The sequence below is a fragment of the Calypte anna genome, chromosome 2 (genome assembly GCF_003957555.1).
Source record: "Calypte anna isolate BGI_N300 chromosome 2, bCalAnn1_v1.p, whole genome shotgun sequence".
Lineage (NCBI taxonomy): Eukaryota > Metazoa > Chordata > Aves > Apodiformes > Trochilidae > Calypte > Calypte anna.
The window spans coordinates 149,179,665-149,201,591 of NC_044245.1; the positions used below are offsets into that span (position 1 = coordinate 149,179,665).

The following is a 21,927-nucleotide window of genomic DNA, read 5'->3' on the forward strand; positions in this document are numbered from 1 at the left end:
CTGGAGGTGGAATTAGAATTTTTCGAATTAAAAATTACAAGCGTAAAACAAGGCCAGTCTAAAATGAAATATTACCCAGGGAGTGTAAATAATTCATGAGCAAAACAGCCCTCCTGGGGCCTCCATCAATCCCTCTTATTCCATGGATGAGAAGAGGAATGAGCTGTTGAAGGGGTGTTTGAAAAAGCTCCAGGATTCTGTCCAGCATCTGATTGGCTGCGGTTCATATGGACCATGCCTGAGTGTATGGGAAAAGGATGAGTGATGGCACAAAGTGGAGTTTCCTCTGATAATGAAACCTTGCTCAGAGTTGGCCAGGTGTCCTGGTTTGGGCCAGGATAAGGGGGATTTTCTGTCTTGGACTTTTGCTTTCAGCTTAGTCTCTTGGAAGGAGCTGCACTTACTGAAATGAACAGCAAGTTTCTCAGGCAGTGTCTGCTGCTGGGACTGATCCCACTCGATGTTTAGAGTTCCAGCTGGAGAATGGGGTGCAGAACCAAGGCCACTGCTCAGCTCAGAGGAACATTTTGCCCTCTGGAAGGAGAAAAGGAGGGAAGAGGTCCCACCTGCAGCCCTCCTTTGGGGAGGAACAGACAAGAGAAATGGCCAGAAGTGACCAAACAGAGGATTCCATCCCATCCACCTCATCCTCAGGAGAAATTGGAGGGATCCCCAGGCTCAAAGCCCTTCCTGCTTCCCCTTCTTCCCCTCTCACTCTTTGCTTGGGCATCCTGGGAGGATTCCATCCCTTCCTCTGCCTGTGCTCCTGATCCATGCCAGCCTGAATCTGTGTGTTCCTGCCTCCAGCTCCCCACTGCTGCTGACCCCAGGAGTCCAGCCTGGACTTTCCCAGGGCTGCCCTGCAGCCTTGGTGGGGATGGGAGAGTTATTGGGGGAAAGGGGGGAGGAATCTGGGATCCATTTTCCTGGAGATTTGTATAGATTCAGTCATTTTTCTTATTTCTCATTCCTGTTTCATGAAAGCTGTGTAGTTTAGTTTCCAACCCATCAGTCTCTCTCCCTTATTCTCTTTCCTTTCTTTATCAAGAAGGAGAGGGGCATAAATAGGGAGCATCTGGTATTTGGTTTAATTGCTGGGGCAGTGTTAAACCCTGACGCTAGGGCAGTAGAAAACCCCATTTGGTGGAAAAAAAAAATAAAAGCAAGTTTTACTTCCATGGCCCCAAGCAGAGTGAACCAGTAATTAAACCTATACATACACAGCTCCCTGAAGGTCCCAGCTTCCTCCCAGACAACCAGAATTCATATACATAAAATCATAGAATTATTTTGGTTGGAGAACACCTTTAGGATCATCAAGTCCAACTATATCACCACTAAACCCTGTCCCTCACCACCACATCTAAACAACTTATCAATACTTCCAGGGATTTTGATCCAACTACTGCCCTGGACAACTCTTTGGGGAAAGAAATCTTTCCTAGTATCTAATTTCACACTCAGCTAATTATTTTGTTAATCAGCTCATGTGTTAATATAGCCTAGCTTTCAGCAGGGTTTTTTTCATGGAAGATGAGCCCACCCTGCCAAGGAGCTGCATCATGAACCTATGGAACCCCTTGCTGCAGGACACTGCCAGCACTGGAGAGTCCAGGGATCCAGAAACCAATTCAGCAGAGTTATGGAGGCAAAAATAATTAATCCATTATTAAAAATTATTTCAAAAAGATGATTAAAAATAAAGTCACCACCTCTGAGCAGAACATACACCTAATGGCACAGCAGATATTTGGCTTGTCCATCAAGCTGTCCAGATTGGGGCTCATTTCCCTACAGCTTTTTGTAGCAGAAAACTTCATCTTCTTCAGGTTTATTATATGGGTATTCAAGTGCTAGATCAGACTTTTGTTTTTTGGAGTTTATTTCTTTGTTTTGGGTTTTTGGTTTGGTTTTGGGTTGGTTTTTGTTGTTGTTGTTGGGTTTTTTGTTTGTGTTTTGTTTTTCTTTTTATGGAAGGGTTTGATTTTGACTGATGTGTTTCATAGTACAAGCACTTGTGTATAGATGCATGAGAAAGGGTGACAATGGGCATGAAGAGGAATTTTGGGAAAAAAATCCTGGCTTACTTCTGACAGGAAAAGTCACTGCACTTGTGGGCTTGTTAACCATTGCCATATTTTCCTTCTATCCCATGCACATCTCCCAAGAAGTGCAGTTATCTTGGGCACATTTAACCACAGCAGGGATATTCTACTCAAAAGGATTTGGTGGTTGGTCCTGCCTGGAGTTCCCAGCAGTGGGGCTTTCCTTGGTGCACAGCCTTGGTGTCTTCCAATAATTCTTTTCAATTTTAAATTTATTTTAATTTTTTTGAGCTGGTTGAGGGTATTTTCCCACTTTGCTTTGCAGCCAGTGTAGATGGAGAGAGGCTGTTTGTAGCTGGAGGTGTAATATGTTGGGTAATGCTACAAGGATGCCACCACATCCCCCCTCCCCATCTTCAGCATCTCTGCCAAAATCTTCAATCCAGAAGTCGTTGCCCACCAGGGATAAAAAAAATAACAGAAGAAGGTCTCCTGATTTCTCTGGCTCTGCAAAGCTGGTAAACAACCCTGAAAATAGTTTTTTGGAGGTCAGAGCCTAATTATTGAGACAGGAAGAGGTTAACTGCTTTGGGAGAAAGAGGAGAGCCACAGGACATACTGCTTGGACACCTCTTGGTGCTTAAGGAACATTGAAAAAAGGCATTAGGAAGAAAAATATTAGAGGAAAATGAGCAAGCAAATAAGGCAGTGTTTGAAAGGAGGGGACACAGCTCTGCCTACTGGGATTATCCATTCTCAGAGGAAACACAAAAGAGCTAAACAAGAAAAATGCCATGCAGAGATCACACACTGTTTTTTTTTTTTTAAGGACAGGCCCCTAGACATGATCCCTGCTGGCTGAGCTGTAACCCAGCTCCCAATCAATCTCTCCTTCCTCAAATGTCACTAACCTGCACTTAAGTGCAAGAAGACTTTGCAGACTAATTGAAATTCTGAGCCAGAGTCAGGAGACATTTGCTTCAAGTAGTGTTTTAATTGTCTGCTCCCTAGGCTGGTAACAGAATATTTTGCTCCTTGCATTATTCAAGGAGACACAAGAGCTCAACCTTTCCCTTTAGGTTGGTTCCCCTCCTGTCCTGGGTTTACTTTTTTAACTTTTTTTTTCTTTTTTTTTTTTTGGCCTCTACTCATGCATTACCTGTGTGCATCCTCATGTGCCTGCTCAGCCAGGGATCAGAAAACTTCAGCTTTTTGATGCAGCATTTTGATTCAACCTAGAAACAGGGGCCAGCTGGGAAGTATGGAGCTGAAATCCACTGGTTCTGTAGCTGAGAGGAATCTTTTTTGTTAGACAGAAGGGGGATGACTCCTTTCCATGCACAGGGAAACATTTTCCTTCAGGGCTTTCCATGGAGATTCCAGTCTGGCAGGGAGAGAGGGAAGACACAAACTGTCTGCAGCCTTTCCCCATCTTCCCAAAAGTCCTACACTGAAACCATGTCCATAAACTTGGGTGTGAAACCAGGTAGATGTCATGGTAGATCCCACAAAATATTAGATAAGCCAAGACATTATCAAGAAGAGGTAAAATAAGCTCTAATGAGCATCCTGAGCTTCCTGGTTCTGTCCCACTCTCATTGGCCTTGGGTACTCACCACCATTTCTCTGTGCTGGTCCTGGAGGCAGGTTGGAGGAACTGGGTGATGTATTTCCCTGTGAGAACTTGTCTGTCCTCTCCATGATGTGCTAGGAGCCTAAAATTAACTAAAAAGGTCTCAGCTGTGTCATCATCTATGCAGCAGAACTAAGCAGAAGATGAACCTGCCTTTATCTTACCTCTTTACGTTGACAGGTAGATGTACAATGAGTTGGGTTTGGTTATTGCCATTTTCTGCCTGGGAACTGGGAGTCTTGATGGAGTTTGAGCAGCAAGAGGCTCTGTAAAACATACCCAGGACTGCTTCCAGCTCTGGTCTGTGTCCATAGACTCTGGTGAAAAAGAGCAAAATTTTCCCTTTTTATCCCAGTTTCAGCATCCTCCTCTGGCATCACATTCCCCAGCAGGATCAGAGATTCTCACCAGCTTAGGGAACAAAGACAGGGGCAAAATGACTCTTCTGAGATCATCCACCAGTCCTCTAGCAAGATCAGAAATCCTGATTTATTAGACTTAAGGTCCTGTGATGCTGCTAGTCCCTACCCTTTCAAAGAGCACAGATCCCTGCAATCCCCAGACATCCTGGTTTCAGTCTTGTCTGCAAGGATCACCTGGACACCATGTCCTGAAAAGAGGCTGTGCCAAGCAGACATTTGGATGCCCCTGGCAAGACACCTCCATGAAGCAGGTTCCCCACCTGCCTGCAGTGGGCAGCCTTGGTCCTTCTCATTTTATTCAGTTTTGACTTCTGATTTCTGCTCATTTTAACACTTTATCCTTCTCTGCTGTCTCTCAGTTCCCTGTGATGTGAGACAAAGATTCCTCTGATCAGATGATATCCTCATTGTTTATAGAGGTCCCCAGGTCTCCTTCTCCAAACAATAGAGAGAAATGGAAATTTCTGGAGTGAGATTCATCTCACTATAAAACAGGATGGCCAAATAGAGCACCTACACTTTAGAAGGGTTTATTTTCCTCCTTTAATTATGATGAGCTCAAATTGACACATCTGTATCACAGACCTCAAAACTAGCTGGGATGTCACCCACCCTGGCAGCTCTTTGGAGGATTCCTTGTGATTTTGCAGTGAGCTCAGAATAAAAACCAAACTGCTTTGGTTTTTAAATCCCTTTAAATCTTGTTCTGCAGGGAGAAGGGGCTCACTTGAGGCTGGGAAATTTATTTTATCTATAATTGATTGTGCATTCCCCAGAGATCTGCTCACCCAGCAGTGCCCAAAAGGCAGTGTCCACCAGGCTGCAGAGATGGAGGCATGAGTTATACCTCTTACCAATGAGTGTTAGCAGACACACCAACAGACCTAACCTCTAAATTAGGACCCTTTATTATCAAAGTCTAAAGCTAGACCACTGGAATAGCCCCCACTGGAAGTTTCTTGCAGTGTTGGTGGCAATACTGATCCTCAGCTTCATCCTGCTTCATTCCAGGGATGCTTTCTGGGAAGTGAGGAAGGACCATGCTGGGAAGAGAAGGAGACACACAAGTAGTTAATTTCCATCAGCATGTACTACCCAGGCCACAGAGGGCTTGAAAAGCAAATTTCAGCTTAATTGTGGATATAAACTAATTCCAGGTGTGCAGGGCTGAGATACTTGGTTTGGTGACAACTTCCACAGCTGTGAAGTGTTAATGGTAACCCTTGTGTTGGGGTAGTAGCTAAAAACTCCTTCCAGATGTCTTGTGGTCTGTGAAGTAAGCCCATGGGTTGTGTCAGCTCCACACTTGGTCTTACTAAACATCTTGGCCAGTAGATGTTGCTCTTGATTCATCCTGATGTGCTCAAAACAGCTTGATCCATCCTGAGATATTTGGGAACTCTGAAGCTGAAGTGTAAATCCGCCCCTCACTCAACATCCTGCTTTTGGCCATCATGCACCATCCCAGAGGACCACTGAGAAAGATAAAATATGTTCTGAATCTTCAGACAGCAATCCCTTGTCATTAATAGATACAATTATTTGCTGTTGTTTGCTTTGTGCTAGGTGACAACAAGCAGACAATACTTCTAAGGGAGGTGTTGGGTTGGATTTCTCAGAAAGGTGGCATGGACAGATGCAGAGAGAGAAATTATGGGATTAAAATGTGCTGAGAGAGCCTGAAGTCCACCTGATGTTTGTTTGTAGCTGTAGGGGCTGCGGCTCTTACCTGGAGCTGAGCACCATGATCCTCTTGTTCCATCTGGAACAGGTTCCTTGGGCAGTGTGGATCTGATGGCTTCAGATACATCATGGAAAGAGGAGTGGAGAGCAGGGCTGAGCTCCCACAGTTATATCCAGATGGGATTTAGCCATGTTTCTCATTTCATGGAGTGTTAAAGGAAAACAAATCACCTGGGGTATTGGCTCTCCACCCTAAATAGCCCTGGCAATCAAGGATAATGCAACCACTCCTGACACCTCTGAGCACCAATGGTAACAATAAGAAAAAATAATGCAGAGAAATCTTCTCCTGTCAGTCTCCATCCTCTATTCTCCTCTGGATTTATTGCCACTCAATTCTGGGGAATGTGCTGGGAGGAAAATAACATCTTTGGTCACCCACCCATCTGTGCAGACAGCTTTGTAGCTCGGGGATGATGTTCGTCTGCCTTCTCTCCTGGAAAAAAATAGCTAATGCACACAATGATTAACATTTAAGTGTGGACAATAATGTGTAAAGGAGTCTGAAACTCTGTATAAATGTTAATAAACCCACTGCTCTTCTCTTCCCTCTCCATGCACATTCACCTCTCTCTGGAGTACAAATCACAGCAGTGTTTGGGCTCTGTCTAATGCAAGCTCTTAGGATCAAGGACTGGCTCCAACTGTTTTACCCTTTGAGTACCAATCCCAGGAATTCTCTCATCATGCTCAAGGCCTCTTAACACTGCTGGGAAATAAATGACAAATATGAATAACAGGGAAAAAATAATTTACTAACGCCTGGGTAAATGCTGAACCTTTCTCATCATCATCTGTGCTGATACGATCTCTCAGTACTGTGTCTTTTCTTTCTTAACCATGACTTCAGACCAAGGGAATTTTATGTGAGATTTTCCTGTAGAAAAATCTGGTTTTAAGCAGGACAGACCTTAACTTCTGATGGCTGAGGATTAGGAGTATCAGAACTCAGCAACTGTGGGGTTAGAAAATGCTCATGAAGATGCTTCAGATGTTCATCAAGGAAAAAAAATCTTTCAGCTGAGAGAACTCAGAGGACCTCCCCTGTAGCAATGTAACACGGCCACATAGGCCATTCTGCATCAATTCATATGAAGGCCAAGAGTTCAACTCCTGGTTAGTTTTCAGGATAAAAGAAAAAATAAAAATTAACCCCCCTCCCCAGTGTAGACCACAAGTTTGCTTCCTACAGGACCAGTAGTTGCATTTTCCTGTGTCACCTCAGGACTTCCAAGGGATGTAACAGGATTGTGTGAGTAATCCCTTCTCTGTGTTGATAGAAAAGGCGATGACTTTGGGAGCATGTGTTGATAAATCAGGCTGAGAATTGCTCTAATCATTATAATCCAGTGTCTCTGAGGGATCTGTGAGTGAATTGCTCTGCCTGCAGTCTGGTTTTTACAGTGCCTCAACTTCAGCTTGCCAGCAAGGATGCTAATGGCTCAGCTCATCTCCCACACCATAGAACCAATGTCAAAAGATCAATATTATCCTCTTAATGATAATGTTGATCAAAGTTGATGCTATTGATTTCTTGCCCTTGATGATAAGTCATACAGGCTACTGGGTGGTTATTATTATCCCAGAGGCACAACAGCTGCTGCTGGCTCCTTAAACTATCAAGAAGTCATTGAATGGCAGCTTTTCATTTGGTTTGACTCCAATGGTTTGACTGTCTCTCTGCCTTCTCCTTGGACTGTGCTGGTAGTGCCAGTTGCCCATAGAATCCCAGAATCATAGAATGATAAGGGTTGGAAGGGATCTCTAGAGATCATCTACTCCAACCACCATGGCAAAGCAAGATCACTCAGGGCAGGTCACACAGAAACACATCCAGGAGGGTTTGGAAAGGCTCCAAACCTTTTCCAGGAGGGTTTGGAAAGGCTCCAGAGCAGAAAATTCCACAGCCTCTCTGAGCAGCCTGGGCCAGGGCTCCACCACCCTCACAGCAAAGAAGTTTCTCCTCATGTTGAGGTGGAACTTCCCATGTTCTAGTTTCACCCCATTATTCCTTATCTATTATGTCCTACTACTAGGTACCACTGAAAAGAGATTGGCCCCTTCCTCTTGACACCCACCCTTCAGATGTTTATAGACACTGATAAGATCCCCTCTCATCCTTCTTTTCTCAAGGCTGAAAAGCCCCAGGTCTCTCAGCTTTTATTCACAGGAGAGATGATCAAGTCCTTTCATCTTCCTCATATCTCTCCATGGGACTCTCTCCAGTAGTTCCCAGTCTCCCTTGAACTGGGGTGCCCAAAACTGAAACCAGTATTCCAGGTGTGGTCTCAGCAGGGCAGAGTAAAAGGGGAGGAGAACCTACCTAGTCCTCCTGGACACACTTTTCCTGCTGTACCCCAGAACACCACTGGCCCTCTTGGCCTCAATTGCTGACCCATGGAGCATTTGCTATCCACTAAGACTCCAAGGTCTTTCTCCATGGAACTGCTTTCCAGCAGGACATCTCTTCATCTGTACTGATTTTTGGTGTTATTCCCACCCAGATGAAGGACTCTACAGTTCTTATTGAAGGGTGATCCTTCATGAACCTTCATGAGGTTCCCATTTGCCCATCTCCGTATCCTATCCATCTCTCATTGGATAGCAGCATAACCTTTTGGTGTCTCAGCCACAATTCCCAGCTTCAAATCATCAGCAAACTTGCTGAGGGTACCACTCCATCCCCTCATCCAGGTCATTGATGAAGATATTGAACAAAACTGGAGCCAGAACTGATCCCTGGGGAACAGCACTGGCCACAGGCCACCAACTTGACTCTGGGCCACTGCTCAAAACCTTCTGAACTCTGTTGTTGAGCCAGTTATCAATCTACCTCCCAGTCCAGTTGTCTCTCCCAGATTTATTCATTTTTGCTACAAGGAGGTTATGGGAGACCATGTCAAAAGATTTACTGAAGTCAAGGTATATGACACCCACTTCTCTCCCTGCACTTACCCATTTGGTCATGCCTTCGTAGAAAGATATCAGGATATCAGGATATCAGGATCTTAGGATATCAGGATATCAAGCAAGATTTCCCCTTAGTAAATCCCTGTTGGCCACACTGATAAGACCATTGTGACAGACTTCAGGTGTTTGCTAGGATTCCCAGAGTGGAATACCTCAGATTTCTGTTTCTCCCCTTAAACACTGTAGGCAACAGGTGCCTGCATTCAGCTGATGCTCAGCCCACCTGTGCCCAATTAGGGCTGACCCAAGTGGGCATGCCCGAGATCATTGGGCCAATAAAGGGTGAGGCTGAGCAAGACTAGGCTGCTCATTCCTGAGCAAGGGCTTCTGAGAGTAGGTACTCGGCTGGCTTAGCTGAGCTATCCTTAACCGTCAGTGGCAACATCGCCATAACACCGGACTTAGCATTATCGCCAAGACTCTCCATCCTGCAACATCTGGTGGAGAATGCGGGCACCTGTTGCCTACAAACACTGACAGATCCAAAAAGTGTTTGTGTTTCCAAAATGCTGTAATAGATTGGAGAAACCAATAGTGCTCAATTAATGGTCAGAAGAGAACAGACTGAGAGCAAGCTGAATGGTTAAACTGACTGTTCAGCAACAAATAAATCAAAAAGATCTTACAAAAAACAATGAATGAAGCACTTCATGGCTAACTTCAAGATTTTTGATCCCAGTTGCCTGATCTCCTACCAGACAGCCCCCTGTAATTGATATTCCAGAGAAGAGAAATTGAAATTTTGTGGAAAATAACTAGCAATGGGTTATGAAGTGTTTCAGAGGCTTATATCATACCTCAGATGGCCTTCAGAGATCTGTGTGGAGATGAAAGCTTGAATTTCTCTGCAGTTCATGATCCCATAGAGGGAAAGTAGCCCTGCATGCTACCCAGTGTCCCTGAATGGTGTGCACATCATAGAATCACAGAATTGTCATAGTTGGAAAAGACCCTTAATATCACCATGTCCAACCAGTTAAATAAATTATATATTTATATCTCAACATCTGTATCACCCTGACCAATAGAACATGTCCTGAAGTGCCTCATCTACTCAGTTTTCAAATACCTCCAGGGATGGTGACTCCACCACCTCCCTGGGCAGCCCATCCCCGTGCCTGACCACCCTCTCAGTAATGAATTTTTTTCCTAATATCTAGTCTAACCCTTTAGTCACACATCAGCATTGAGACCCTGGCCCAGGTTGCCCAGGGAAGCTGTGGTTGTCCCATCCCTGGAAGTGTTGAAGGCCAGGTTGGATGGGGCTTGGAATAACCTGGGCTGGTGGGAGGTTTCCTTGCCCATGGCAGGGAGACTGGAACCAGGTGGTTTTCAAAGTCCCTCCCAACCTATTCCATCCTATTATTCTATGATTCAGTTGTTTTGGTGTTTTTTTTCCAGGGCATTCTCCACTTTTTATTTAAATATTTTCTGCCTGTTCTCTTATCACACCAGATATGCAATCTGCTCTAGGAGAAAAGATGCATAAAAAGGGACTAAAAACTTTGGAAAAAAACTCCTCATGCACAATCCCAGTGGGCAGTTCCTTTGATTAATGAAGAGGAAACACACTTCCAGCCATTTCTAGGGTACTTTTCCCCAGTTCAAAGACTTCACCCCATCTATAGCTCTCCCTTTACACCACTCAGCTTCCAGAGAAGGTTACTATGCACAGGAAACATTTGGTGCAGTGACCTTCATGCCATGATTCCCACTTAAAATGTTCTATGAATCTATTATTTCACTCTCCCAGATTTTTTTCACTCACCTTGCTCAAGTGGCCCATGACCTGACCATTTCATCTGTCCCTCTTTTAATGAGGGGACTTAATAAGGGGCAAGCCTAAAACGTGCTCCCTTCTACAATGAAAATCAGCACTAGCATTTTAAAGAATGAGCTGATAAAAGCAGCTTCTGTCCAGGATTAGCATCTTCCCACTGCAGAATGAGTGTAATGGGCAGCTCTGTGAAGGAGAAGAGACCAAAGGGAGAAAAACCTGCTGACAACTTGCTTGTTCACCAACCTTCCTCAGAGCTTCACACACACTGAGCCCTTTCATGTGGTTTTGGTTTGTTGTTTTTTTCTTTTTCAGCTGCCTCTGTTCCCCTTCCAGGCAAAATCCTTATTCCTGACACCTCTGTGTGAAGAGGCTTTGGCTGTGCATATCAAAACGTCATTAAATATTTGGTTTAATAACTGCCAAGGTGGCTGCCTCAGCATTCTGCTGGATTTTACATCTCTGTCTGTCTTGGGAGCAGTTCGTGGAGCCAGGCATGCTGCGAAGTCACCAACAGTGTTTGCAAAGCAACAGCTCCTTGGTAAAAACTGCTCTGAGTGGGGAAAACCTGACTCCTCAGTTGTCCTCTTGGGTGGTTTACTCTATCTCATCCTTATTTTAAGAAAATTTAACTTCTGGCTGTGCTGTTCAGTTGATGCCCTGTGATGCTGCAGGGAGACCTTTTAGCTTTTCGACCCCTCCCTGGCTCATAGAATCACAGAATCATTTGGGTTGGAAAGGAGCTCTGAGATCATCAAGTCCAACCCTTGATCCACTCCCCCAGTGGTTCCCAGCCCATGGCACTCAGTGCCACATTCAGTCTCTTCTTAAAAACCTCCAGGGATGGAGAATCCACCCCCTCCCTGGGCAGCCCACTCCAATGCCTCCACACCCTCTTTGAATGGGGCTACAGGAAAGCTAGGAAGGGACTTTTTTGGATGTCAGGGAATGGTAGGACATTGGGGAATGGATTCAAACTAGAGGAGGGGAGATTTAGATTGGAAATTTGGAAAAAGTTCTTCACCATGAGGGTGGTGAGATGGTGGCACAGGTTGCCCAGAGAGGTGGTGGAAGCCCCATCCCTGGAAGTTTTTAAGGCCGAGCTGGATGTGGCTTTGTGGGATCTAGTGAGAGGTGTCCCTGGCCACAGCAGGGTGGTTGAGATTAGATGATCTTATAGGTCCCATCCAACCACTCTATAATTCTATCCCTAGATGAGTGGTCCAGCTGGATGCAAGTGGTTCAGGGCTCTTCTTCTCTTCCAGTCCCAAACCACCAAGCATGGAGCCAGGGGTTTTTTGTTGTTGCTGTTGTTTGGATTTTTTTTCCAGAATCATCCAGTTGGAAAGGACCTCTGAGATCATCAAGTTCAACCCTTGATCCACTCCCCCTGTTGTTCTCACCCCATGGCACTGAGTGCCACATTCAGTCTCTTCTTCAAAACCTCCAGGGATGGAGAATCCACCCCCTCCCTGGGCAGCCCATTCCAATGTCTGATCACCCTCTCTGGAAAGAATTTTTTCCTAATATCCAACCTAACCCTCCCTTGGCAGAGCTTAAACCCATGGCCTCTTATCTTACTGGGAGGTGCCTGGGAGCAGAGCCCAACACCCCCAGCTTCAACCTCCTTTCAGGGAGTTGTAGAGAGTGATGAATGGTGTTACCACAAATGTACACTGGTCCTGGTCACTCATCTCACAGAGGCAATAACATCACAGCCTTGCAGGGCCCTTTTGAAGATAAATATGTCCAAACTCCTGGAGGATTGAGAAACTGTGGTCTTGGGGAGTGTAGAAATCCTTCAGCTGGAAACACTGCTCAAGAAACGAGATGAAATTGCACGCAGCTTGCAGAGCTCTGGCTGTTACAACCTGCAGCTGCATTTCTGGGCTCATGCAGTGTTCTGCAAGCTCTTGTCAAAGGTAAAAACATCTTCAAGGCCCTTCAGGCCAGGGCAGATGGAAGACGAAAGGAAATTTCACAAATTCTCTTCTTTGGTGTCCTTTTTGAAGAAGCTTCTCGGAAAATCGATAGTGACACTCACACCAGGAAAGTTTTCAATCAACTTGGGCTACTCAGTTAGATTTTCATGTGTTTCTATATTTATCACTGTCCAGAGGCACACTTGTGTCTATGCTAATCTGTCCCCTCTGTGCTTTGCACTGAGGTCTGCAGGAGTTTGAAGAAGCAAATAGTGTGTGAACTCAGCTCTGATGTGATTTATACAGCATCAGAGAAGTTCAGGGAGGGAAAGCATTTCATTCCTCCCTGGTGGTGAATCCTGGATTTTTCTTCACATGTTCTGTGCCTCTGATATTTTGCTTGCTTTGCTTTGAAATAAGTTAAGTGATTAGGTCTCTGTGGCTTTCTTAGGGGAAGACTTTTCCACGGTCTTATTTGATCTCCTGCTCCAGACTAACCATTCCTTTTCTCATTTCCCTGCCCACCTCCCCCACTATTTCCACATAAATAATCTCTCTTGATCCCCAGTGTTTCATTTGCAGGGATGCATGTAATAAGCACATCTTTATCTTGGGTTTCCTTGAAAGCAGAGCACTGTGGCCTCATTTCCACCCTCCTTAAGTGATTTGCAGAGCAGGGGGAGATAGAAACCAGTCCTAAATGTCTGTCCAGATTTGGCCTTGTTACCTTCATTTTCAGGGAATGGTGAGTGCTGCAGAAATCAATGACAACTTTGGCCACTCAGCAGCTTTGAAAAATCACATCACTTATCTGGGTACCCAGAAGTGAGTGATCTGAGCAGCTTTTTGAATGCTGGTGGGGAATATTGGCTCGGCCTGGAGCTGCCTGTGCTCTGAGTACATCTCCACAAAAGGGAGGAAAACCACCAGAAACTCTCTCGTTGGACAGATCAGGGGTCTCTTGACCCCATATTCTCTCATTAGCAGAGGCTACCAAGGGAAAATAGTTGAACAAGCATTCAACATCCTCCATCCTTCAGCAACTTGTGACTCAGAGCAAGATCTGCTGGTTTTGCATCTAATAGAATTTGGTGAGTTTCTCTTTCATGCATGTCCTTAACTCCTTTTTCTATTCATAGATGCTTTTGGACCTTTTCATGCTGTGACAAGCTTTGCAGAGTCTGACACTGCACTGTGCCTGTGAATTATGTCCTTCACTGGCTTTGCACCTGTCTCCTGGTAGTTTCATTTGACACTCCTCAGTTCCAATATTGGAAAAGATAATGGGAAAAAAAAAAAGCTAATTGCCCTGGTCACTCATGAAATTTATTGAATCTTGATCATTTTTCCACCTCCAACCAACTCCTATCCATGGAGGTGAGTCCTAATATGTCGTTATGGCTGGTTTTAATACAGAGTTTATTAAAGGACACAGATAGGAAAAGATCCTGGCTCCACAGCTCCATGTCCATGTCTTGGATCTCCCTTTACCTAGCTTGAAGTTTGCTAATGGTTTCTACATGGTTCAGCTTTCCCTTCCCACCACCCTTGAGAATCCCACAAAGAGTTTTGTGCAGTCTCTGAGCCCTCATCCTCAAATTCTCCTTTTTTTCCCTAAAGGTTCTTTAGGCAACAAAACTCCATGGTTTGCATGGAGAATCCAAAATTACGTTTCACAGTGACTCACCTTAGAGGGGTTCACATGAGGGACTGATTCTTCTATTTGAAAACTGTCTTATGTCTCACCATGGTCCATTTTCCCCCACCAGTTACCAGATAACTTTCATGTTTCTTTGCTCATCTCTGGCTGTTGGTGTTGAGTTAAATTTGCCATTAGCCAGATAACCTAACAGAGCTCATGAAACAAAGTATGGAAAGTGGTCAGAAGAAGATGCTTACCCCCAGCCTTTTCCTTTTGTTTCTCAATAATGGGGGTGTCATGTTCAGACCTCACTCATCAGAAGCTTTGTCACCTGCAAGAAGAAATTTGTAGAAAAGAGGTGAAATGAGTGGGTTTACTCCAGAGGGAACTTGGGGTTTAGTTTTGATATAAGGTGCAAAATATCATAGAATCCTAGAATGGTTTGGGTTGGAAGGGACCTTTAAGATTTTCCAGTTCCAACCCAGATTGCTCCAAGCCCCATCCAACTTGGTCCTGAAATATGCAAGAGAGTGAAGTGTTACTTGGGATTCACTTTTAGACAAGACAGAGAAGGAACCACTGGAAAACTCATTTGTACTGTCCTAGACTTTCATCACATGGGGCATGAGGAGGAGACATCTTCCTGAAAGGCTTTTTTCTTTTCTTTGACGCAAGTAGCAAAAGGAATTAATGGCTTTCCAGGGAAAGAAGATCACTGTTTAATGTAATAGAATGCTTTATTCAAAATAATTTCTTCTAGACTTGGTCTTTCCCATCATAGTAAGAAAAGGAAATTATAAAACTCTGTGGAGCAGCTCTCTCACTTTCCCCATTGTATAATAAATTAAACTTTCAGAGGCTATGAGACAGTTTTAATCTCCTTTCATCATCCTTCCCTGTATTTGCATACAAACTTTTTTTTTTTTTTTCCACTCATTTGCAGATTTTTGGTGATTCTCAGGACCTCAGATATTGTGGTATAAACTCCACTATAAATATTTCCAGTGGCAGCACAGAGAACTGTGGTGACTTTATGTACTCTGGGCATGTTTTGCAGACACAAGAGGTCCTGATCTTCTAGGTTTGAGAGAGCTGCCAACAAGAAGTGGTTGCAGATGGGGTCACTGGGAGGCTAAATCTAAAGAAACCAAATCAGGGATGGATGTAGTGTGTCAGCAAAGATCCTTTTGCTGTCCTTTATTGATTGTTTGGTGTTGCTTCCTTAGTTTTTTGCTGTTTTCACTGCCAGCTAATTTAAGGCATTGCTGTTAAATTAAAAGGCAGGATTGACTGGCATCTGAGACACATCACAGCTGTCAGCTGTAAAGATAAACTCCAAATTGGGATGCAAATCTTCCCAAAGATCAAGGGTTTTCGAGTGAGGTGTCTGAGTGGAGCTCTCTCAGTTAATTTCTAAGAGGAAAGACCTATTCTTTTGGCAGCTCTGCTTAAGATTCAGAGCAAAAAATGCCAAATATGAACTTGCCAGTTGATTCTGACCATCTTGAAATTTTCATTTAGCTGCGGAGAATTAAAATGCATTGGGTCAGCCTAGCATGAAAAGTAATTTGTTTTAGGACGTGATCATGATAAGAACTGACTGAGGAGGATCAAAAAGCCCTTTAGAAACTGGATTAAAGGCATCTCTGAATGACAGTCTGGGTTGCTCTCAAACCAGTCCCAGGAGCAGCCTTATGTTCCATAATCACCTTTGCAAAATTCCTGCTAGGAGCTAGGAATCATCTTAAAATAATCAAGAAAACTCCCACAAGCCAAACCTTGCAGTTTGGTTGAGGTGATAGCTGCTGGGAGTGATTGGAAGCTCTGGAGCTGGAGGCATGAGCCACAGTTACTGCATTTAAAGGGAATAAAGTGAGAACAAGTCTGCAGTTCTGCAAGCAAAACTTATGCTAAGTGGGAACACGTTGGGTGTGTGACCTTCACCAGGAGTCAGTGCCTTTGGAAAGCAAAATCCCTCATAAAGCAGTTGCAGCAGACTCATTTCTGGATTAAGGACAGATGGCAACTCAACCTGCATCCATCAGCAGGGTGCAGCATTTTGTTGAGAGCTGACAAAATGGGACTCCAGGGGCAAGAGGAACTGGACGCAAAGAGCCCCATTAACTTCAGTGGGATTCTGAGTTGGATTTTGCACAAGTTACTTGTTTCCCAAGGTCTCCTCCATCCCCATACTTGAAGTATGAGAAGCTCCAGACCAGGGAATTGTGCAGTAAATGGATGGGGATGAATCTTTGCTAGAAGATGGGGAGTTCCTGAGGGATGGGGAGACCCTGAGGGACTGTCCCCCTGGCTGCAGCTCAGGAATTCATTCCTGATAAACTGGGTGATAGGGCATTGCCCTGTTTTGGGCCAGGATAAAAGTGATTTTCTGTCTTGGGCTTTTGCTTCCAGCTGAGTCTCTTGGAAGGAGCTGCACTTGCTGAAATGAACAGCAAGTTTCTCAGGCAGTGTCTGCTGCTGGGACTGATCCCACTCGAGGTTTAGAGTTTCAGCTGGAGAATGGGGTGCAGAACCAAGGCCACTGCTCAGCTCTGAGGAACATTTTGCCCTCTGGAAGGAGAAAAGGAGTCAAGAGGTCCCACCTGAAGCCCTCCTTTGGGAAGGAACAGACAAGAGAAATGGCCAGAATTGACCAAACAGAGGACTCCATCCCATTCACCTCATCCTCAGGAGAAATTGGAGGGATCATCAGAGTCAAAGCCCTTCCTGCTTCCCCTCCTTGCCCTGTCCCTCTTTGCTTGGGCATCCTGGGAGGATTCCATCCCTTCCTCTGCCTGTGCTCCTGATCCATGCCAGCCTGAATCTGTGTGTTCCTGCCTCCAGCTCCCCACTGCTGCTGACCCCAGGAGTCCAGCCTGGACTTTCCCAGTGCTGCCCTGCAGCCTCAGAGGGGATGGGAGAGTTATTGGGGGAAAGGGGGGAGGTACCTGGGATCCATTTTCCTGGATATTTGTAGAAATTTAGTCATTTTTCCTATTTCTCATTACTGTTTCATTAAAGTTGTGTAGTTTAGTTTCCAACCCATCATTCTCTCTCCCTTATTCTCTCTCCTTTCTTTATCAGGGAGGGGGATTAATAGAGGAGAGTATCTGTTATTTGGTTTAATTGCCAGGGCAGTGTTAAACCCTGACAGGCATCCATGCAACCTCTGCAGTGACAAAAAACACTGTTGTCCCTCCTTCAGCATCTTCACTAAGATAAAAGCAGCTGTGTGTTGCCACACACATGCTCTACAGCCATGCTAGCTCATTCAGCTGGCATTATCTGGCAACCCCTTTCCACCAGCCAGAAGTTGTCAGGTAGTGAGCAGAAGATCCAAATGTTTTACTCATGGCACAGAGTTCACACAGCCCCTCAAAGGTGGGATGGGTACAACTTCATACTGCAGACCCTTGGCAACTTGTTAAGGCAATCACCACTAAAAAAGGTAACCAGCACCACTAAAAAACCCAAATCACTTGAAAAGGAGAATGTCTAGGCCCAGAAAAAGAAGGTAGATTTCCAAAGGTTTATCTGACAGCCAATAAACAGGATAAATAACATTCAATATTTCATTTGGGACAACCTGGTGATAAAAAAGGACTACTCCATAAACTGGGGAATACCTTTGTCTTGGCTATAAATTCCTGTGTTGATTTATTAAGTGGTCTGGTACTTCTCTAGCTTCATTTTAGTACTCACAGATAGGATGGAAGCTGAGGAATATGGAGAGGAAGGATGTTATCTGTGCTCAGTCTCATAAAGAGATCTCATTTCAGTTAAGGGTTTGAGATCAGAATGGCTTTTACCTTTTTTTGACTGGTTTTCCCATTGCTGCTGACAAGCAAAGAAGTAGAAAACTAGCACTTACCCTATTGCTCACTCTTTCCTGTAGTAAGTTTGGGCAGCATCTATTTTTATATAATTTTAGCATCATAACAGGTTAAATCCTGAAATGCAGAGCTGTTTGAAGAGCCCAGCACTACATCTGGGACACCATAACAGGCAGTCAGGTTGGGTGGCCAGGCTGTATTTTCCTTGTAAGCACAATAGAAAATAACCTTTTAAAACACTGGAGCACTTATACACTTTGACTTCAAAAAGCATCACAACTGTCTCCAAGATTTGTGTGGAGCTGCTTTCTCCCTTCCCCAGTCTAACTCCTAATTTGCAAAGGAGTGAGAATAAAGAGAGACATCCTTAAAAGGACAAGGAAAGAGCTGAATAGCTCCTAGATGGGTTTGGTTACAGATAGCCTATTGATTATCTCCATCAAAGCATCAGGGTAGCTGCCATTATGTCAATGCCCTCTCCTGCAACTGCAACACAATCTGTCTGCCATCAGGAAACAGGAGACACAACCCTGCTTTTCTCTGCTGCTTGGAAAAGAAACCAGGAGAGAAAGTGACTTTCAAGCAAAGGAGAGCTTTCTCCAAGGTCAAATAGAGATTGAGTGCCAGCACCAATTCCATCCTTCACAATCCTGCCAGGATCTCCAAGCACCTTGCTGGCAGGTTCACCAGCCTGTTTCCATCCTGCTCAGTTTTCCCCTGTAATTCTCATTATTAAGGATCTGGGCAGCTTCTAGAGCTTTCAGCAGTGTGAGGGATGCTCAGCACGTGTTTATTCTCACCCTGTGCTTTGGGAGAAAATGTTTTAGCCCAGCTAGGTTGGTGTTAGCAGTTAATCCTTCTTTTGGGTGGATTAACAGATGCCCACAGCTTTATGTTGTGGACATGGATGGGTTTATGCAATGGGGTTCTGGAAATGTCTATATATTCTGATCTGGCATCCAACTGGGGTGTTGAGGACCCTCTTCTTTCAGACAGTGCTGATGTCCTGTATGAGCAGTGCAGCCTAGAGCTTAGGGCACAACTATGGTCCTGATAAATAACAGCACAGGGAAGATGGCTCATCTGAAAGGACCCATTTCCACCTCTGAAACCTCTGACTGTCGGTGAGAAAAAGAAAAGAAGGAGTTTTATTTCATTTTTTTTAAAATGATTTTTAACAGCAGCATTTGCCTTTCTCTTGGTGTTTCCTCTCTGCAAAACAAAAACAAAACCCTACATCTTTTGGCTAATTATCTTGATCTGTGCCTAAGCATGGCACACAGCTGAGTTTCTTGGACCTGAAGGATCTCCAAGGGTAGCTTAGGGTAATGAGAGGCTGCACAGCAGGAAAAGCAGCCATCTGAAAGTGGTCAACTTTGCTCCTCCCCATGAGGTGAGCAAATGATAAAGAGGAAACATTCTCCAGCTTTTAGAAGCAGATACCTAATCCAGAGCAGGTTTTAACTTCCTGGATGTAGCTGATGAGGAGTGAACTGACCACTGAAGGATGTGACAGCTTCTCCATCACTTGAATGGCTTGGATGATCCCCCGGGGTTCTTTTTCCAACGTGAATCCCAGCTTTGCTTGGCTCCCCACAGGCACCCTCCTGCAAGGCATTGGACTGTGGGAAGCAAGCCAGCTTCAGATGGTCTTTACAGTCCATGCTGCTATCAATGTTTATGGACATCCCACCAGGGCTAATTATCCTTTGGCAGCAAGCTGGAAAGGCACAGGATGGAGAAAGCTGCAGAGACTCAACATTTTCTTCTGCAAGTGTCAGGGTCATCACTGAAGCCAGTGATGCTGGCTCCATCAACTTGTGGGTTTTAGCTGGCCCTAGAAGGGGAAAATCTGTGTGTTCCTAACATGTTTATGGGCATTTAAGCCAAGAAAAGTACCTTCACATTAAGAAGCTACTAGGCTGCTCCCCATGGGTGCTGCAAGGCAGCTTGAGGGGAGTATCATTCCCCCACCAATGCTGCCCTTGAGAGCAGTGCCCCTGTTGCTGTTGGTATTTCTAGTCTGGGGAAAAAGAGTGTCTTTTTTGGAGGGACCAGTGGGTGTAGGACCCTTACTCCTTCCCAGTGCTCCAGCACTGTCTGTGCAAAGCCACCTGTGTTTGTGCTGGGGAAGAGGGAGAGTAGAAAACCTGACCCATGCTGGATGTGGATCTTGATGGGTGTTTTGCAAGTGCCTTCTAGGGTTAGGAGTAAACCTAACCCAATCACTGAATCATACAATGGATTGGGTTGGAAGGGACCTGAAAGATCATCTGATTCCAACCCGTCTACATGGCTACAGACACCTCCCACCAGACCAGGTTGTTCCAAGCTCCATCCAACCTGGCTTTCAACACTTCCAGGGAGGGAATGCCCACAATTTCACTGGGCAACCTGAGCCAGTGTCTCACCACCCTCAAATGAAAGAATTCCTTCTAATATTTAATCTCAATTTCCCCCCTTTCAGCTTGAAAATATTCCCTCTCATCCTGTCACTCCATGCCCTTGTAAAAAGTTCCTCCCCAGCTTTCCTTCAGCCTCTTCAGGTACTAGAAGGCTGCTATAAGCTGTCCTTGGATCTTTGTCTTCTATGAGCTGAACAACCCAAATGGAGAGAGGGTGTTCTCAGAGGAGGGAATATTCTGGTTTGGGCCAGGATAAAGGTGATTTTCTGTCTTGAACTTTTGCTTCCAGCTGAGTCTCTTGGAAGGAGCTGCACTTGCTGAAATGAACAGCAAGTTTCTCAGGCAGTGTCTGCTGCTGGGACTGATCCCACTTGATGGTTAGAGTTCCAGCTGGAGAATGGGGTGCAGAACCAAGGCCACTGCTCAGCTCTGAGGAACATTTTGCCCTCTGGAAGGAGAAAAGGAGTCAAGAGGTCCCACCTGAAGCCCTCCTTTGGGGAGGAACAGACAAGAGAAATGGCCAGAATTGACCAAACAGAGGACTCCATCCCATCCACCTCATCCTTAGGAGAAATTGGAGGGATCATCAGAGTCAAAGCCCTTCCTGCTTCCCCTCCTTGCCCTGTCCCTCTTTGCTTGGGCATCCTGGGAGGATTCCATCCCTTCCTCTGCCTGTGCTCCTGATCCATGCCAGCCTGAATCTGTGTGTTCCTGCCTCCAGCTCCCCACTGCTGCTGACCCCAGGAGTCCAGCCTGGACTTTCCCAGGGCTGCCCTGCAGCCTCAGAGGGGATGGGAGAGTTATTTGGGGAAAGGGGGGATGAACCTGGGATCAGTTTCCATGGATATTTGTATAGATTTAGTCATTTTTTTCCTCTTGATCATTCCTGTTTCATTAAAGTTGTGTAGTTTAGTTTCCAACCCATCATTCTCTCTCCCTTATTCTCTCTCCTTTATCAGGGAGGAGAAGGGGATTAATAGAGGAAAGCATCTGGTATTTGGTTTAATTGCTGGGGCAGTGTTAAACCCTGACAGGAGACTGCTTTGCAGCAAGCAAGCACAAGATGAGCTGGACTACCTAGAAATGGGGCAGGAAGGCAAAATGTCTGTTTAGAGGTATGGTAGACTTGATGAGAAGTCAATGGAAAGGCAATGATTTTCCCTTCCCTTCCTACCTCTTGACTCTCTGGGCTACACCCTGGTGTCCAGCCCTACCCCGTCCAAACCCACCCCACTTTCAAGGCTTGGTAGGGTCCAGCAGCACCTTGGCTACCTGGAAGCTAAACTTTCCCTACAGCTGATGGGGCTTTTTTCTGGATTTTTTGCCCAGGTGGTTGGAACTCCTGGTCGGCTTGGGGTGACTGCACCAAGGACTGCGGGGGAGGTCTGCAGACCCGCATGAGAACCTGCACACCCCTTCCCAAGGAAGGTCTGGTCTGTGAAGGAGTCCTGGAGGAAGGAAGGCTCTGCAATAGGAAAGCCTGCAATAGTAAGTGGAGGCATGTTCCCCTCACTCTCCTCAAGGAGGATCCCCGG

At 45.2% G+C, this 21,927-nt stretch overlaps 1 protein-coding gene across 1 annotated transcript in view; it reads left to right on the forward strand.

Annotated features, from left to right (window-relative positions):
• The window catches only part of ADGRB1 (adhesion G protein-coupled receptor B1), a 223,264-nt gene that overhangs the window by 30,690 nt on the left and 170,647 nt on the right, over nucleotides 1-21,927 (forward strand). Inside the window, exon 2 of the mRNA XM_030445190.1 lies at nucleotides 21,722-21,880. Within this exon, the coding sequence (XP_030301050.1) occupies nucleotides 21,722-21,880 (159 nt within the window). The remainder of the gene's footprint in view (nucleotides 1-21,721; nucleotides 21,881-21,927) is intronic.